The sequence below is a fragment of the Arachis hypogaea genome, chromosome 17, assembly GCF_003086295.3.
Source record: "Arachis hypogaea cultivar Tifrunner chromosome 17, arahy.Tifrunner.gnm2.J5K5, whole genome shotgun sequence".
NCBI classification, from domain to species: Eukaryota; Viridiplantae; Streptophyta; class Magnoliopsida; order Fabales; family Fabaceae; genus Arachis; species Arachis hypogaea.
The window spans coordinates 41,395,685-41,415,616 of record NC_092052.1 but is presented as its reverse complement, the minus strand read 5'-3'; the positions used below and the strand labels follow the sequence as shown (position 1 = coordinate 41,415,616).

Genomic DNA, 19,932 nt, shown 5'->3' with positions numbered 1-19,932 from the left:
CACATATTAATCCGTTTAACTCACTAGTTTTTGAATTATTTGGACTTATACTGAAATTTAAATGGGTCTAATTTAAATGGATTAGTCTAATAAATTTAACACATTTTGATGATTCTATATATAATACATGTTAAAATATAAAATATACAAACATATATATTTAAATACAAATACATATTTACTGAATTTGGTATCTAATTTTGTGTGCGAACGTGTTATTTTTGAATTTCATAATCAAGTATTTATTAGAGAGAAACAAAATATAAAGTCTCTAAGTTGTAAGCTTGTAATATATATGCTCACGATATTATTAAAATACTAAAATTATATCTTTATTAAAATACAAAAATCATTCTATAATAATTCTCGATAACTAGACTATACGAAGATTCAAATCAATCCTTCAAAAGAAGACTAGCATTAAAAATGTTCTTTTTTTTAGGAAGAACATGTTAAAAGGCAGCGTCATCTTTAATTTCTAGTTTAAAAAGAGCAATTATATTTGGTTTCAAAATTTGTGATCAAATTTCGGCTAATTTTTTTTATATGAAAAAGATATTAGTATTTTTATTGAAATTAGAATTATTTGATGTAATTATAAATTGGTAAATTTTATAAGTAAAAAATTAACACATAAAGTCTGTGTATGTAGAGTATATGTTGAACATGTGTCAACATTCTGACCAACACATAGGATGCGTGCGTGTTGTACATGTATCAAACTGCAATAACACGCTCCCTGCATGTTGTATCAACATTTTCTGCACGTCTATAATACTGTAATATACTTCAAATATTAATATTTAACCAAAACATCATCTTCATCTCCGTATTAAAAATAATTTCGGTCAAATCTCAATGTAATTAGAAATCTCCCGTGCGGATGGTGTGTTCAATGCAAGTGTATCTTATCACATTCTTATACTCTATTTTGCAAACAGTCATTGTTGTATTCTCTTCCCTTTTTGCTTCCATATAAGAATGTGATTAAGCCAAAGAAAAATATATAGTTGAAATATATTGACTAAACTTTTGACACCAAAATGGATTTTGAGTCTTTAAAAACCCTAAATTAAAGAGCTTTCAAGAAGAGATTGGACTATTGGACAAAAGTATACCGCAATGCAGCAGAGGAAGCATAAGCATAGCAGGAGATAAAGACCAATGAGTCCTGAACAAACAATAATGGTGATGATACATAGAATGCACGTTGGCAATTTGGCATGTTGCTACACTACTGTAAAAGGAATTAGAATAATAATGGGAAGCACATTGCATTGCAACCCCATCCACCGTCCACGTTCTCCACTGCCACACACTTTATACAAATCAAGAAAGCTATATATATACATATATAGTAGCACTTAGCAACTACTAGCAAATTGTATGCATAGTCAACAAGCAAAAGCAAAACTACTCTTGGCTGATCAGTGGAATGCTAGCTTGTAGTTACAGATATTCTCAGTCCCAATGATCTCTGCAAAAGCAAAAGAAGCCTTTCTCCATACCATAACTACCCCTCTGCCCCTTACACTACAAAACCCACTATGACAAAATATCTCTGTGGTCGCCAGCTTGTGACCAGAATATGAATACATTGGAATACCCAGGAGAAAGATTTGCTCTAAATGTTTAAGGCATGAGCATGCTAAAACTTTCTATTCAGTTCACTTTTCACCCAATGCAAGCAAAATCTAAAGAAGGAAATAAGGCAAAATTATTAATGATAGTATGCTACGAATACGATATCAATGTATGAATCACAGTCGTTTTGGATTAAACCCGTGCTCAATTTCTGCTTTTTAAATTATAATTTAATTTAGTTAATTAAAACAGTCTAACATTTTATTATCTCTTTTCTTAACCTGTCAAAAGAAAAAGCTAAATATGAAAAAAAAAATGTTATTTGCAAATTGCAAATTGCAACAATCCGTTGAAAAAATAACATACTCTTAAATAAAGTTTAAATTTGTAAAAAATTAATCTTTAGATTGCCAAATTAGGAAATATCAGCATAAAACTAAAAAAAGCTACATTCCAAATACGGCAATTGGCATGACATACTTCACATTAAATTACAGAATCTTAAATGAACTAGGATATGTATAGACTATAGAATATGAAAGACGATCGTGAAATATTTTTAAATAATGATAACTTAGCACATGTAACGTGCCGTTTTCTTCTTGTCAGTAGTAGAATTATTTTAATAGAAACGTCAGAACAAAGCGAAGATTTAGCTCCTAAAAGGCTGCAGATAACAAATAAGAGTAAGAGGAGAAACTCCATACTACGTAATAGTAATTAATTAAGCACTATACTCGCACTCAACTAATCCTACTCAGAATCTAACTATTTCGGGATTCAGCAGAAAACTCGAAGATCACTGGTTAGATGTAAAGAGTATTTAACAAGTAACACTTCAACCGATTATCTGATCGTGCACCAAAAGAAGCCACAAAAGGAGAAAAAAAAACTGTTTCTAATAGAAATTTAAAACCCCAGCTAAAAAAAACACTAAATCAATTAGCAATTAAACTAAAGTAAAAACATAAAAAAATGAAAAATAAAAATCGTCCAATCTAAAACAGTTCACAATAGACAATTAGCCACAATGAAAGTGATTTCGACGTATAAAATCAAAATGGTGGTCTTGCCGTTGGAGCCCAAATCACATCGGAAGGAAGGTGACCGCTGTACATGATTCCAACTCCACAGGACTGATCTCCAACCGCCACGTGTCCCCCTCCGCCGCCGCCACCACTCCCGCTCTCCGTCGCAGCAGAAACCGGCGGTGACTGCACCTCTCCTCCTCCACCTCCACCAGCGACCTCTTCCTCCGACGATTGCAGCCTGTGGTACGCCGCTTTGCTGAACGACGCCGCAACCACGTACACCATCCCGGCGGCGATCAGCTTGCCGGCGACGAGTCCGCCGACGATCTGGCCCTGAGGTCCGGCTAGAGAGATGGAGAACGAACTTGGAACCGGAGGCGGCGGCGCGTGAGGGACAAAAGTAGCGGAGATCGAGAGTATTTCGAAGCGGCCGTGGAACGTAACAGTGGCGCCGGGGGAGGTGGCGTTGGACGGTTGACGGAGAGTGACGTTGGAAACGGTTCCAGAACCGGAGAGGATGCAGAGGCCTGAGTTCTTGCGTCGTGTGAAGCTAGCTATAGATTCAACGACGTCGTTTCCACTGGGGATTTCGAGAATGTATGGGCTCATGGCGGGCTCGGGCTCCCGTGTTATTACGAGAGGAGGCTTGGGCTTGTTTTTGGAGCCAGGTGGACGGCCCCTGGGACGCCTAATGACTTCGATAGTGGCGTCGTCTGTTGCGTTTGGCTTTTGGCCCGGGCCGAGAGTGGGCCCACCGCTGCTCCTGCTGTCATCGTCTTCTGAGGTTTGGCATTCTCGGGAGAGTTGGAAGGTGTGCTGCTGTTGATGAAGCTTCGAGAACATGGTGCGTTTTCTCGAACCCGTATTCTTCTTAGGTACTGTTATTGATCTGGGTGATTCATTACTTTTCTTTTCTTCTTTTGGATTTTTGGGTCGTCTTTTGATATAAACTAAGTTTAAAGTGATCCAAAGGAGAGTTTATGATTGGTGCAAATAGCTTGGGTTTTGGAGGGTGGTTTGAGTTTTATTTGTTTTTGCTGATGATAGCTTAGAGATAAGTATGGTGTATGGAGCAGGAATAATAGAAGGGAAGGTTAGGGAATGGAGTAGAAGGGATTATAAAAGAGAGAGACCTCGCAAGGCAAAATTGCACAATGCTCTTCGCGGTGAAAAGTAAGAGTGAGTTGTTTGGATTTGTTTATGTTTATTTGCTTTGGTTTTATGGAGAGAGAGAGAGAGAGAGAGAGAGAGAGAGATGCGTAAGCTTGGAAACTAAGTAAAAGACCAATGGCGCCGCTGGTTGGGGGTCAAGTGGAGTTGGGTCCCCACAGGGACAGATGAGACAGAAATTAGGGATAGATGTTGAATGAAATTTGGGCATTGGTATATCTTTGATAAGGACTCGCTGGAATTTTCGTATAATTATAATAAATATATATTAGAGTGTTGTACTGTTGTAAAATAAATAAATAAATAAATATAAATAAAAAATATATATATTTACTAATATACGTAGGAGTATATTGTAGGCTAAAAAATTTGGATATGGAAGGAAGATGAGTGTTATACCTTAGTGTGGTAATTTTTAGTGTTTTTTAAAACTATGGAAGGTACACAAATCGAATTTGGAGTTTAAAAATTAAAAATATTTGGAGTACACAAATCGGACTCCAAATCGGACCGTCCCATTTGTGTACTCCAAATTTTTTTAATTTTTTAAACACAAATCGGACGGTCCGGTTTTTGTACTTAAAAATCAGACGGTTTGATTTATACTCCGTAAATTAAATCATTCCACATTTTAGAAAAATACTACAGTAGATCACAATTAAAAAAAACACCATTGTTAATCCAATATTAAAAATAAAAATGTGTATATTGTATATATGTAAAAGAGAAAAAAAAGTGTTTTATATATTAGTAGTGTGTATATTTTAGATTTATGCTTTCCTATTTATACGTATAAAACTTATTTTTTCAAACTCCATTAAGTGCGATTCATTTTGAGAACTTGAATCATTCATTTTAGCAAAATTGAGTTGCTCATTTATTGAAGAAAATCACAAGTTATTAATGGGCATCCATCCATCCATATTACAGCACTCCTTCTTAAATGTTCATTTAACATTATGGTTCATTAAAACTTTATTAAAGAAAAATCTAATGGGATAAAAAATTTTAGTGAAGGAAAAAGAGTACAATATCATTTGTGATGAGGACTGTCTCTTTAAAAACCTTGTCAAGAAAAACTTAATAAGAACAAAAACCTAACCAAAGGAAAAAGAGTACAGTCTCCCCCCTTGTCAACGTTATTTAATATCTCAAAATCGGCGCATCCCAATTTGATGTACCAACCTTTCAAAAGAGGATTTTGGAAGTGACTTTGTAAATAAATCTGTCAGATTATTGCTTGAGCGGATCTGTTGGACATCAATGGTTCATTGATTTTGAAGGTCATGAGTGAAAAAGAATTTGGGAGAAATATGCTTTGTTCTATCACCTTTGATATATCCACCTTTAAGTTGAGCAATGCATGATGTATTATTTTCAAACAGAATAGTTGGAGCTATTTTCCTATTAGTCAGTCCACATGATGATAGAATATATTGGATTAAACTCCTGAGCCAAAAGCACTCGCGACTGGCTTCATGTATCGCTAGTATTTCAGCATGATTAGAGGATGTTGCTACTATCGTCTGTTTTGTGGATCTCCATGATATAGCTATATCACCATATGTGAATAGGTATCCTGTTTGAGATCTTCCTTTGTGTGGATCAGAGAAGTATCATGCATCTTCATAACCAACTAATTGTGGCTTGGATTCATATGGATAAGACAGTCCCATATCAACTGTCGAAAGATTTGTTTAATTCCATTCCAATGTCTTCTGGTTGGAGAGAAACTATACCTTACTAGTAAATTCACAGCAAATGATATGTCAGGTCGTATATTATTAGCAAGATACATTAGTGCTCCATTGACACTAAGATATGGTACTTCATAACCAAGGATATCTTCATTTTCTTCTTTAAGACGGAATTGATCATTTTCCACATCCAAAGATCTTACGATCATTGGAATACTTAATGGATGTGACTTATCTATATAAAATATCTTCAAGATCTTTTCTGTGTATGTTGTTTGATGAATAAAAATTCCATTATTTGTATACTCGATCTGCAGGCTGAGATAAAATTTAATCTTTCCAAGATCTTTCATCTCAAACTCTTCTTTTAGAGCTTTTATAATTGTTGAAATCTCTTCAAAAGTTCCAATGATATTTAGATCATCAACGTACACAGCAATTATAATGAATCTAGATGTAGATTTCTTTGTGAAAACACATGGGCAGATATCATCATTCTTGAATCCGTTTTTGGCCAGATACTCAGTAAGACGATATACCACATTCGTCGAGATTGCTTTGAAACATATAAAGATCTTTTCAATTTGATTGAGTATAACCCATGCGAATATTCATTGGATGGTTTAGATATCTTTAGTCCTTCAGAAATTTTCATATACATATCACGATCTAATGATTCATATAAATAGGCTGTCACCACATCTATTAAATGCATATGTAGTTTATGGTATGTGGATAAACTGACCAAATAACGCAATGTTATTACATCTACTGTAGGGGAATATGTTTCTTCATAATCTATACTGGGCCTTTGTAAAAAAGCTTGTGCCACAAGTCGAGCTTTGTAGCATACAACTTTATTTTTCTCATTACGCTTTTCCATAGATACCCATCTGTATCTAACAAGTTTTACATCTTCTGGTGTATGGACTACAAGTTCAAAAACTTCACGTTTTGCAAGTGAGTCTAACTCAACCTTCATAGCTTCTTCCCATTTTGGCAAATCATTCCTTTGTCGACATTCTTCGATTGTTCTTGGCTCAAGATTCTTACTTTCATGCATGATGTGTAATATCACATTATATATAAATATTTCATTGACAATTATTTTATTTTGGTTCCATTTTTCTCCTATAAAGATATAATTTATTGAGATCACATTATTTTCACAATTTTCAGAATTTTCAGATACTTGAACGTCTTCTGGCGTTAAAATTATATCAGAATTTTGGACAACTGCTGGTGTCTTTACTATGTCTTTATCTTTTTCAATAGGAATAGTATTTACCTCTTTTCTTTTTCGACGATTTTTGTCTTTAAAACCGAGAGGCCTATCATGCTTTTGACGTGAATCTGTTTCGGTGGCCATTTGTCCGACTAGAACATTAATTCGAGTTGGGGAATTTTCAACTGGTATATAGGATTTAGTTATCCTTTTCGTATCAGAAAATACATCAGGCTATTCATTTGCTATTCTTTGCAAATATATAATCTTTTGAACTTCTAGTTCACATTGTCCTCATCGTGGGTCTAGATGCATTAACGATGATACATTCCAATTAAGTTTTTTCTCAAATGACTTGTCCTCTCCCCTCCCCCAATGATAGAAACATTGATTCATTAAAATGACAATCTGCAAATCGAGCTTTAAACACATCTCCTATTTGTATCTCAAGATACCTCACTATAGAGGGAGAATCATATCCCACATAAATCTCCAATTTTCTTTGGAGTCCTATTTTGGTGCGAGAAGGTGGGGCAATTGGAACAAATATCGCACACCCAAATATTCTTAAATGGGAAACATTTGGCTACTGGCCAAAAGCTAATTGTAGAGGAGAGAATTGATGGTAACTTGCTGGCCTTAAGCGAATAAGTCTTGCGATATGTAAAATAGAATGCTCCCAAGCAGAGGTTGGGAGATTTGTTCTCATAAGTAAAGGTCTAGCAATCAATTAGAGCCTCTTAATAAGTGACTCTACTAGTCCAATTTGTGTATGAACATGAGCTACTCGATATTCAACACTTATACCATTGGCCGTACAATAAGCATCGAAAGCTTGAGAGCTGAATTCACCAGCATTATCAAAACGAATTATTTTGATTGGATTTTCTAGAAACTATACTTTTAATCGAATAATTTGAGCAAGTAATCTCGTAAACGCCAATTTGCAAGAAGAGAATAAGTACACCTGTGACCATCTCGAAGATGCGTCTTATAAGACTATAAAATATCTAAAAAATCCACATGGTGAATGAATCAGTCCACATATATCGCCTTGAATCCTTTCTAGGAATTTAGGAGACTCAAATCCAATCTTTACTAGTGATGGTCTTAAAATTAGCTTTCCTTGAGAACATGCAGTATAACAAAATTCACTAGATTTAAGAATCTTCTGATTTTTTAGTAAATGTCTATGAGAACTTTCAATAATTTTTCGCATCATGGTTATTCCGAGATGACCCAATCGATCATGAATTAATTTGGGTTAGTAAACTTTTGGTTTACAATGGTATGTGATTCAATTGCATTGAGTTTAGTATAATATAACCCAGATGAAAGTGTTGGTAACCTTTCTAATATAACCTTTTTATTTGAATCATGAGTTGTGATATATAAGTACTCATGATTTTTCTCATTCATGGTTTCAATATGATATCCATTTCGGCAAATATCTTTGAAACTCAACGAGTTCCTTAAAGGCTTAGTAGATAATAATGCATTATTTATTATGAATTTTGTTCCTCCAGAAAATAAAATTATAGCTCTTCCGGAGCCTTTTATCACATTGTCTGAGCCAATAATTGTATTAACACATTTTTCTTTTGGTACAAGATGAGTAAATATATATTACTTTTGCGAATAGTATGCAAACTTGCACTATCCACAAGGCAAACATCTTCATTATATGTCATTGTCATTTTTTTCAAAGACAAATAATAATAATAAGATCATAAAATAAATAAAGGTACATACACAGTAAAATTGTATTCCTAATTGGAACTGTTTGTCTAAGTAACATTATAACTAAAAATATTATTATTATTATTATTATTATTATTATTATTATTATTATTATTATTATTATTATTATTATTATTATTATTATTATTATAGAATTTAACACATTTAGTGATTCTGAAATTCTTAAACATAAATATTAATATTATATTAAATATTATTTATATACATCATACTTGAAATTCAAATACATAGGAAATAAAACTTAACAAGAAGTTTCTTACATTATTTATATACATAAGTACTTAACGAACCAAAATATTAAACTTTTCCATCATTGATTATATAACTAATATTTCCTTCAGGATCTTCAAAGAAATCAGATACTTCATAATGAGTAATGTAATTTTCAGCAACATCATTTGAAATAAAATTTGCTTCATTTTCTTTGTCATCCTTTTTCTAAGATGTTTGATAAAAGTCAACTAAGTGTCTTGGAGAACAACAAGTACATAACCAATGACCCTTTCCACCACAACGGAAATATTTATTCTCTATTGATTTATTTTGCCTATTATTTCTTTCTTTATCCCACTTCTGGTGAGACTCTTTCTTGTGAACATAATTTTTGTTCCTTTCATAATTTTTCTTATTACCAAAGCCTTGCCATTTACTTCTTCTAGGGTTATAATTTGCCGCATTTGCTTCAGGAAATAGGGCAGTGCCAGCTGGATACAATTCATGATTTTTAAGAGCAATTTATTGTTACGTTCAGCAACAAGAAGGCAAGAAATTAGCTCATAATATTTTTAAATTCTTTTTCTCGATACCGCTACTGCAGGAGCACATTTGAGGCATGGAAGGTTGAGAAATTTTTCTCTAACATGTCATTATTAGTTATCTTTTTCCCATATAATTTCATTCGTGAGGTAATTTGGAACATTACTAAATTGTATTCATTTATGGATTTAAAATCCTATAGATGCAAGTGTATCCACCCACTCATATCGGGCTTGAGGAAGTATCACTATCTTTTGATGATTATACCTTTTATCAAGATTTTCCATATATCTGCAGGATCTTTTAGTGTGAGATATTCATTTTTCAATCCTTCGTCAAGATGACGACGAAGGAAGATCATGGCTTTGACTTTATTCTTCTGGGATGCTTTATTTTCAGCCTTAATGGTATCTCCAAGATCCATTGAATCAAGATAAATTTTGGCATCTAATATCTATGATAAGTAGTTATTTTTAGATATATCAAGAACATTAAATTCAAGATGAGAGAGCTTTGACATAATCAAAATTTATTACTTGAGTCTTCCTAAATTTTGATTAGAGCCTCGTGCTGATAACGTGTTGTAAAATAAATAAATAAGAAAAAAAATAAATATAAAATAAAGAAGTATAAATAGAGGACTCTAGTATTAATATTCACCAAATTATTATCTCAATATAGTAGAGATGATTCATAAATACATTTACTAATATATGTAGTAGTGTATATGTAAAAGAAAGAAAGAGGAGTGTTTTATATATTGGTGGTGTGTATATCTCAGACTTATGCTTTTCTATTTATATACGTATAAAGCTTACTTTTTCAAACTCCATTAAGTGTAGTTTATTTTGAGAACTTAAACCATTCACTTTAGAAAAATTGAGTTGCCCATTCTTTGAAGAAAATCACAAGTTATTAAATGGGCATCCATCCATCTATATCACAACATAGAGTAAATATTTTTTTAGTCCATGTACTCGTTTTCTAATATTTTGAAGAAGAACAAATTGGCTCATTTCTGTCTCTTTTGTTAGACAATTAAGTCTTTCTGTAGCTCTCTCTGTTTAGAATTAACGAAAAAAGCTGATGTATAACGTTAAACAAGTAACATAGCCTAGACACATCTACGTGGATACTTGCTTGTTCGTTGGGACCATTAAGTCCCTGCAACTCAGCAAAACAACGTATTTTTTTGGAAGAGAAACATGCGTTTTGAACTGTCTCCCACTCCCACTCCCTTCTTGAACCCTAACACAAGCAACAATAATAAGTGATCCAGAGCAATCTTCAACCTCTCATACATGTTGTGGCTGGAGAAAGACTATCGGACGAATCTAGTTGGTGGAGCCAAGGGTTCTAATTCTGAGTGTTTGGCGGGTTTTGAGTGTTCCTTAAACATTGTGAGGGCACTGGGAATGGAGTCATGCATTTTAGAGGCTAGTGGTCACTCTCCTCCCCTTCTTTCAATCCATCCTGACACCAATTTGGATGGTGGGAAGAGGAAGACGTTGAAGAGTTCCCCTTCGTTTGATTACAAAGTGCCAGAGGGATGCACTTGAATGGGTCCAATGATGTTGCATCTTTGTACTACAAGCAAGGTAGAAAAGGGATCAACCAAGATGCTATGCTTGATTGGGAGGTTAGACCCATTTTCTATTAGCTTTGGTATTGCTCTAGTTTTGTGATATTTTTACATGGCATTGCTTTTTAGATATTCAAAATAAATGGTAATTATGTTCTCATGTATATGACTTAGCATTAACCTAAATCCTATATCAACATAACTAAATAAAAGAAGTGAAGTTTCATTCTACCAAATTTCACTGATTTTGAAGTGTGAAAGCTGTATATTAGAATAATAATCAAATTGAAGTAGACAATCTACTTTTTTTAAGTTTCAAAAGTAATTTTTTTATATATTTAATAGTACTTTAGCTTATATTGTGAGATGTTAAAGATTGCTTTGAATCACTCATGGTTGTTGCCTGTGTTAAGGCTCAAGAAAGGGGGAGGGGTGGAAGATAGTTGAATAGGCAAGGGCTTAATGGTCCCAACAAATAGGCATGTCTCCACGTAAGATGTGTGTAGACCACGTCACTAGCATAATGTTACACGTAAGCTTTTTCCATTAACTATGAACGGAGAAAGCTATGAAAGGGCCTAATTGTCTAACGAAAGAGATAGAGAGGGGTTGATTTATCATTTGCTGAACATTAGGAAGCTGCTTGTCTATTTTTAAAGAGGACAGAGGCCGAAAAGAATATCTACTCTAAATACTATTTAGGTCTAAATTAAATGATATTAATGTTATAGTTATATTGCATTAAATTGGTATATTTCTTTTATTAGATTATATAAATAAAAGACTAATTAAATTAGTTATTCATATAATATATTTTAAAATATAAAATACATATTAAAAATTTGTAAAACAATACTATAAATATACAAAAAATATATTCTAGTTAATTTTTAAAAAATAATTTGAACATTAATATAATTATAATTTAAAACTCATATATTCTATAAAATAATTTTGAGAAAAGGACATATACGTCCCTAACTTTTTAAGATGAGGACAAATTCATCCCTCAATATTGAAAAATATAAAATCATTCCTTACCCTTTGAAACATGAGACATTGAGGTCCCCCAATCCATTTAAGCATGTAACGAGACAAAATTATCTGAACATGGATGTTGTAAAAGTGAGATTTCTATGACGTTGTTAAAATGACCTATTGGTAAAAAGTTTGAGTACAAATAAGTTCTCAAGCTTCAAAAAAGTCAACTATTGGACTCATGAGCTTGCTAGATTACAGGTGATAGGGTTCTTTCTAAAATCCACAACCTCTTGCAAGCTCAAACCCCGCTTACTAATGCAATAACAAATATTTTCTCCATGACTCCATTCTTCTGGGGTTAATAATATTGATTCTTTGTTCCATAATAACATTGTGCTTCTAATTATTTGTTTAAACATGTGAATCATTAGCAAGTTTGTCAACTTTCATTTATTTAAGCAAAAAAAAAAATTGTACACTACAAAAAAAAAGGCCTGTCGCCATGCTTTTTTCTTGCCACGCTTTAAAAGTGTGGCCAAAAGGAGTCAATGGCCACACTTTTATAAGGGCGGCGATTGATTAGAGATTTGGCCACGCTTTTTCTTGCCACACTTCAAAAGCATGCCGGAAAGGGGTCAATGGCCACGCTTTTATGAGGGTGGCGATTGCTTAGAGATTTGGCCATGTTTTTTTGCCACGCTTCAAAAGCCTGGCCATAGAGAGCAACAGACACGCTTTTTAAGCGTACTAATAGAGTTACATTACGATTACATTTTTTAAATCCTGTCGCCATGCTTTTTATTGCCACACTTCAAAAGCATAGCCTAAAGATATCAATTGGCACGCTTTTAAAGCGTGACTTTTTTGTCACTTTTAAAAGCATACCCATTTCCTACCCATATGTGTGTGTGTGTGTGTGTGTGTGTGTGTGTGTGTGTGTGTGTGTGTGTGTTCAGAAACCCTAATTACCCTTTGTCGTCACTCTCTTTCCTCTCGCTCTTCTCATCTTTTCACTCAACTCATTCAACCCTAACAATGCTGCTGTCTCCCTCTCTCAACCTGTCCCATCCCCTCCCTCCAACCCGTTGCAGCACCTCCATCCAATCCTCCCTCGTTGCTCATCCCTCACATCGTCGTCTCCTCTCTGTCATTAGTATTTCCAGTTTTAATATAGTTTTAGATACACTGATGCTAATTGGTTTAGATAAATTGATGCTTATTAGATATATTGATGATTATGAATTTAGATGACTGTTAGTGATTCTTGCTTATTAGATAAATTGATAAATTATGATTGTAGTCCTCAGACTCAATTCCTCTCCATTCTTCTCCTCAGTCCTACAGCCGTCGCAGCCCCAGCTGCCTTGACTCCTTCTCTGTTCTCAGCTGCTTCTCTGAATGCTATGAGCAACAAATGAGGAACTGGAAAGTATTAAACTAGTGATATTGAAATGTACTGATCTTCGTCTGTCCCAAATAGTGGAGGTATTGATTAGTTGATTGCATTAATATTGACTTTTGTTAAAGCTAGTGTCTGATTCTTTTTCGCCTTTTCTCCTTCCTTGTGTATTTTTTTTTTCTTTTATTTTTTAAATCATTATGTAATGTTCTAATTGATGCTCATACAAAGTCATAACAATTATTCTGTATTGAGGCATGAACCTTCTTGTTTATTCGCATATTCATTCATGACATTTGCAACTTTTTTTTTTTATTTTAGGATGCTTGAGAAGAGGAGTTTGAGCTATTGTGATGGACACATTCCTCTCCCCATGGATGAACCCTTTCTCGCTGATAACGTCTACAAAATTTGTATTTATGATATAGGTACTATCCTATTATTAATTTATTTGTCACTTCCAACTAACATACCAACATCTTTAATCATCTTATGATGCCGGCTCTTTGTAATCATATGTGTCAAATCTTCTCTATGTTTAACTTAACATCAGTAAGATTTTAATGGATAATAAGATAATTCATTCTTTATTCGAATTATTATAACCTACATAAAATGTTGTACTATGGGATTTCGATTTGGATAATAAGATTATTTATTCTTTATTCTTCATTCTTATTAATGGTTTTCTGATGCGGATTGTCAAAACCACAAACTACCGGCAAGTACACCGAATTGTATCAAGTAATACCACAGGAGTGGGCTATCGTTCCCACGAGGATTAATGGATTAAGCAAGCAATGGTCAACTGATTATTCTAGTCAGACAATCAAAATCAAGGGTTTTCAAAAGCAAATAGCATAAACCAGTGAATTGAATAAAGTAAACAGTAAATGTGTAAAGAGATAATACGAGAGAAAAGTTAAGGTGTCAAAGATATTTAAATTTCTGAATTAATAATTATTATCATCTACTTTGATCATGCAGAGATATAATTAATAGCAAATCCTAAGTAATTGAACTTCAATCCCTTGGCAATTCAATTTCTCCTAACATAATCAACCGTCAATTCCCTGAACAATTAATTATGTTAAGAGATTAAATACAATTTCCGGTTTAAAAGGCCACACAATTCTCAAGAACCAATCCTAATTGATTTTATGTCACTTATCACATTAGTTTCAGACAATTGAAGAATTATGAGAAAGAGTCTCAAGCTTAATTCCAATTATTTTAATTTTTCCAAGATTCAGAGGAGTTCAATCAGATTAAAGTTATTTTTCAATATACTATCATCCTTAAGATGAAGAACAAAACTCAATTCTTGAATAACAATCAATGAATTAATCAAAATAAAAGAACAATAGTATTAATCCATTAAAATAAATAGAGCTCGTAACCTTCCTAATGGAGGTTTAGTTGCTCATGGTGCAAAAAATAAAAATCCTAATTTTGTGTGTAACGAGAAAAAGGAACGAAGGGGAGAAGAGAAGGTCCCCCAAAAGGATTTAGAAACGGCGCTTAACATCAGTGTAATCATGGGCTTGGGTCGTTGCTGGCGTTGGTGGTGCTAAATGCCACAATTGATGCAATTCACGCACTACTTGCTGCAGGATCTGGCGTTTAGCGCCAGTTTCTGGCGTTCAATGCCGCTCCTCCCGCATGGAATGGTGAGTGGGACGCGATTTGACGTTTAGCACCATGAAGCCAGAGAGAAGTTATGGACTATTATATATCATTAGAAATATCTAGAAGTTGGCTTTCTAATGCCGCTAAAATTGCATCATTCGGACCTCTATAGAGCAAGTTATGCTTGTTGGAGTGTGAAGAGGTCAGGGTTGACAGCATCTACGAATTCTCTTTGCACTTGTCTTCAATTCTTAGTTCCTCCTTGTTCTTTTCTTTAAGTTTTCAACACTTTTCTACATAAATCAAAGCTCAAAGTAACTCCAAGAAATATAGATTAAAAGCATAAGAATCTTAATAAAAATAAGAAAATTACTAACTTTATTCAATGAAATAATAACTAAAAACAACTTAAGATGCTTATGCATCACAACACCAAACTTAAGATCTTGCTTGTCCTCAAGCAAGCAAAGAATCATGGTTTAGTCATCAAACTTTCCAACCTTAAAATACAAGGGTGAATGGTTGCAATTCAAATGAGTTTAGTTAGCCGTTTCACTTATGCACAATTCAACACAATTCGTTATAATCTTTCAAGGCCTCTGTCCAGATTAGATTATAGAATCCTTCCTTGAATCATCACCTTGAAGCAAGCTTATTTACTTTCCTTTCATAGATTATTTTCATTGGGTGCTTTGCACCTTGAGCCTAGCCGTGACTCTAAATATTTTGTCTCAAGTTTTGCTCGACACAGAAATACCACAAGCACTTGATTGGGGAGCTCTTTGAGCTTACAATGTCCTTTTAACATTCCCCATCATTAATTCTCAGAGCCTTTGGCTTTCTCTTCTTTTGGAGGGAGAGGGGGAGGGTGCTTTTCACCTTGAGCCTAGCCGTGACTCTAAATATTTGTGTTCAAGCTTTTGCTTGATACATAAGCACCACAACCACTTCACTCGGATCCTTTGTCAATGGTACTCAAAGGCTTTGGCTTCTCTTTCAACCCATTTTTATTAATTGTTATGCATTACATATTGCTCCTTCAAGACTTTGTCAAGTGTAAAGACCCCATAATAATCCTCTAGACTAACGCCCCACACAATTTAGCTCAACTTGTGTTGAACATTCTTCATTAGTTAGGCCTTCCAAACTTACATTGTCATGCTCTCTATGTTCACGCCCTTTTTATTTCTTAGCACATGATCCTTACCCACATTTAGGAGCAAGCACAATTATAATTGTGGGTTGTGATGGATAAGTAATGATATGCACTTGACTAACAGGACTCATAAATGCATTATATAGGATAGAATAGGATAACATATGCATATAATTAAAAAGGAAGGAAGCAATTAGAATTCAACTACCTTAGTTCTCATTGCCATCATCTTCATCATCCTTTTAGGCTATGTAGAGTATATCCTCCAACACCAAATTTAGAACGATTGCTTGTCCTCAAGCAACAAAGAAAAATAGTGCTGATAGAAATAGGAATAATCATGATTGTCTAGTGGAAATAAGGAAGTAAGGTAGAAGCTCATTCAAATAAAATAAACAAAATTAAAAACAAAATGAAAGAAAATACAAAATAAAGCAAAATAACTCTGTTGCTAATGTATTAGCACGGGAGGAGTGGACCTTGTATGGGTAAAGTGTGGCAATACCAAACTTGGTGTGAGAACACCAAACTTGGTGTGACACAATCAATGAGAGGCTGGGCCAAGTATCCAGTGAAATGCAAGCATCATTTGGTGTAGCAACACCAAACTTAATCCATGAAATACATATGCAACATGATGCAAAATGAAAAGAAAAGTTAAAAGAAATTACCTAACGTTGGGTTGCCTCCCAACAAGCACTTCTTTAGCGTCACTAGCTTGATGGTTGGTTCTTGCTATTTCTTCCTTTCCTTCCAGTTGGTTAAGAGAAATGACTTCAGAGGACATGAGGAAAAAATGGGTACCCACTAAAAAGCAATCCCCATACAACTCCCTGATTCACTAGGACCAAAGAAAGTATATTCAAGTGTTGGGGGAGATGTGGGTGGTTGATGAATCCATATTTGATGGTAAATTTTGATTTGAATTGAGTGGATTTCATCACATAAACACGCATTTATTCACTTAAATAGAATACTTTTGTGATTACTCTCTAAAATTTTGCCTAAATGTGAAAACTGATGCGTGAGCATCTTATACCCATTTTTTAGATGTTTTTATATTATTTTTAGTTAGATTTTAATTACTTTTACTTGGTTTTAGTGTAAAAATAACCTTTGGATGCTACTTTGAGTTTTTCTTGTATTTTTATAGTTTTAGGTGAAATTCGGAGCAGTTTGGAGAAGCCTGGAGCAAGAAAGGAAAATGCTGTCAGCTCCCCCCTGGGCGCTGAATGCCCACTTGGTGTTCAACGCCAGCATGGGGCATAAAGTCAGAGGTGCGCTTCCCTCTCTGGCATTCAACGCCCAATCCTGGTGCTGAACGCCAGCCTGCAGTCCGAGTCACACAACAATTGGGCCTCCAAAGTGGATTTAGCACTTATTAGTTTTATTTAATTTTATCTTTGTAATCTTTTATTTTAAAATAATATATTTTAGGTTAGCATTTATTATTAGGTTAGTATTTAAAGGAGGAGATCAATTAGGTTTAGGAGGATCTTCCTTCCGCATCTTTTTAGAAACCTATTTTTTTTTTTTGTAAGTTATGAGCAACTAAACCTCCTGGTTAAGGTTAGGAGCTCTGTTTATTTTTATGGATTAAGATTATTATTCTTCTATTTTAATTAATGTTTGATTCATTTCTAAGGTGTTGTTTTCATTCTTAATCTTATAAATTTGGGTGGAACGAGAGTATGACCCTTATCTACATGAGCTCTTGTGATTCTCGAGAGAGCTATCTCGCTTGAGCTACAACTTGAAAACACTCCTCCTAAACTGCTAATTACATGAACTAATTGGGATACGTGACATAAAATCCTGTTAGCTTTGGGTAATTGAGGTTTTTGTGGCACTAAACTGGTTTTCCATACTTCACCCTCTGAATTGAATTGAATGGCCACGAGAGTGGTTTTTGGTGAGGGTTAGAGGAGATTAAATCGCTAAGAGATTAGGGTCTAATCACTTATGGTTTGCCATAGAATAAATCATTCATTGTTAAAATAGTTGGTAAGACGTTTTAATCTGGAAAAGTAAACATCTCCGAGGCCTTAACTGTTTTCTCATCATTGTTTTACACAACCCTATTTATTTGCTTTATTTACTTGTTTTCCACTACTTATGCGTTTTACACCAACAACCATCTTTTACTGTTTGCCTGACTAAATCCAACAGGATAACCATTGCTTGCTCAGTCCGACAATCCTCGTGGGATTGACCCCACTCACTTGAGGTATTACTTGAATGACCCGGTGCACTTGCCGGTAAAGTTGTGCGAGTTCTAATTTCGCGCACCAAGTTTTTGGCGCCGTTGCCGGGGATTGTTCGTGATTGACAACTACCGGTTGTCTTGTTTCTTAGATTAGGTATTTTTACCAGTTTTTGTTTAATTATTTTTCTTTTTAACTTTTGATTCCTAGTTTGTTTATTTTTCTTAATTTTCGGTTTTTATCTTATTTATCTTTCCCTTTATTTTTGAATTTTTCTTTGTTCTAGTTATTTTATTTTTATTTAATTTCAAATTCTAAGTTTGGTGTCTGTTAGTGTGTTTTCCTTAAATTTTCAAAATTAGTATTGTCTATTTTCCTTTAATTTCAAATTTTAAGTTTGGTGTCCCTTAGTATTTCCTTTTTCTCTTTGAATTTAGAAAATTTTAAATCCTTTTATTTTAATTTTCGAAAATGTTTTTAGATTAGATCTTGCATTTTTATTTTTGAATTTTCTTTTTAGTTAATTGCTTACTTTATTTTACTTTATTTCTTTTTTGGATACCTCACTGGGAGTTCTCTATACTCTGACATAGAGACTCCACTTTTTCTTTGTTTCTTGTTGTTTATGAGCAGAAACAGGGATAAGGAATCCCTTCTTGAATTTGATCCTAAACCTGAGAGGACCTTAAGGCGGCATTTGCAATAAACTAAAGCTTACAGAGCCAGAGAGAATCTCATAGAAACCTTTGAGAAGGAAGCTGCAGAGACCACTATGGCAGCTAATCCGAACGCTGAAGAGCACGCAAGGAAGGTGCTTGGCTCATACACTGCACCCACTACTGACTTCTATGGGCATAGTATATCTGTACCTGCCATAGGTGCCAATTAATTTCGAGCTCAAGCCTCAACTGGTCACTCCGGTGCAACAGAACTATCATTTTCATGGACTCCCACAGGAGGACCCTAATAAATACATATCTGACTTCCTACAAATCTGTGACACGGTCAAGACTAATGGAGTGAACCCCAAGGTTTACAAGCTCATGCTCTTTTCTTTTGCTGTAAGGGATAGAGCAAAGCTATGGCTGGATTCTCAGGCCAAGGAGAGCCTGGACACATGGGACAAGGTGGTCACTGGATTTTTGGCCAAGTTCTTTCCTCCCCAGAAGCTGAGTAAGCTTAGAGTGGAAGTCCAGACCTTCAGACAGAAAGAGGGAGAATCCCTCTATGAAGCCTGGGAGAGATACAAGCAGCTGATCAGGAGATGCCCTCCCAACATGACTTCAGATTGGACCAGGCTAGAGATCTTTTATGATGGCCTCTTGGAGATGGCCAAGATGTCACTGGACCATTCAGCAGGTGGTTCACTACACATGAAGAAGACGCCTGAGGAGACAAATGAGCTGATTGAGATGGTTGCCAACAACCAGTACATGTACACTTCTGAGAGGAACCCTATAAACACTAGGACCACTCAGAAGAGATGAGTCATGGAAGTAGAAACACTGGATGCAATTTTGGCTCAAAACAAGCTTATGTCCTAGCAAATTAGCATGATCTCCCAACACTTAAGTAAGATGCAGGTTTCAGCTGTCAACACTCAAGATGCACTCTATGGATGAGACGTTGGTGATATTGCTCAGACCACTATGGAGGAAGTGAATTACATGGAAAAATCCTTCAGAAATCTCAATAATGATCCCTATACAAATACTTTCAATCAAGGATGGAGGAATCACCCTAACTTTGGGTGGAGA

At 34.6% G+C, this 19,932-nt stretch overlaps 1 protein-coding gene and 1 non-coding gene across 2 annotated transcripts; both read right to left on the bottom strand.

The window, feature by feature from the left end:
* Positions 1-2,464: 2,464 nt before the first annotated feature.
* LOC112765778 (AT-hook motif nuclear-localized protein 17-like) lies at positions 2,465-4,115 on the bottom strand. Its single transcript, XM_025811633.3, has one exon. The coding sequence runs from the start codon at positions 3,456-3,458 to the stop codon at positions 2,640-2,642; it is 819 nt and encodes a 272-aa protein (XP_025667418.1). The 5' UTR covers positions 3,459-4,115; the 3' UTR covers positions 2,465-2,639.
* Positions 4,116-19,350: 15,235 nt separating this feature from the next.
* On the bottom strand, positions 19,351-19,459 carry LOC112768664 (small nucleolar RNA R71). The gene has a single exon (XR_003186066.1). It is a non-coding gene; the product is annotated as a small nucleolar RNA R71 (small nucleolar RNA).
* Between the last annotated feature and the right edge of the window lie 473 nt (positions 19,460-19,932).

Bases quoted from the DNA above. Each gene is read 5' to 3' on its own strand.
- LOC112765778 (XM_025811633.3), bottom strand. From the start codon at position 3,458: ATGTTCTCGAAGCTTCATCAACAGCAGCACACCTTCCAACTCTCCCGA.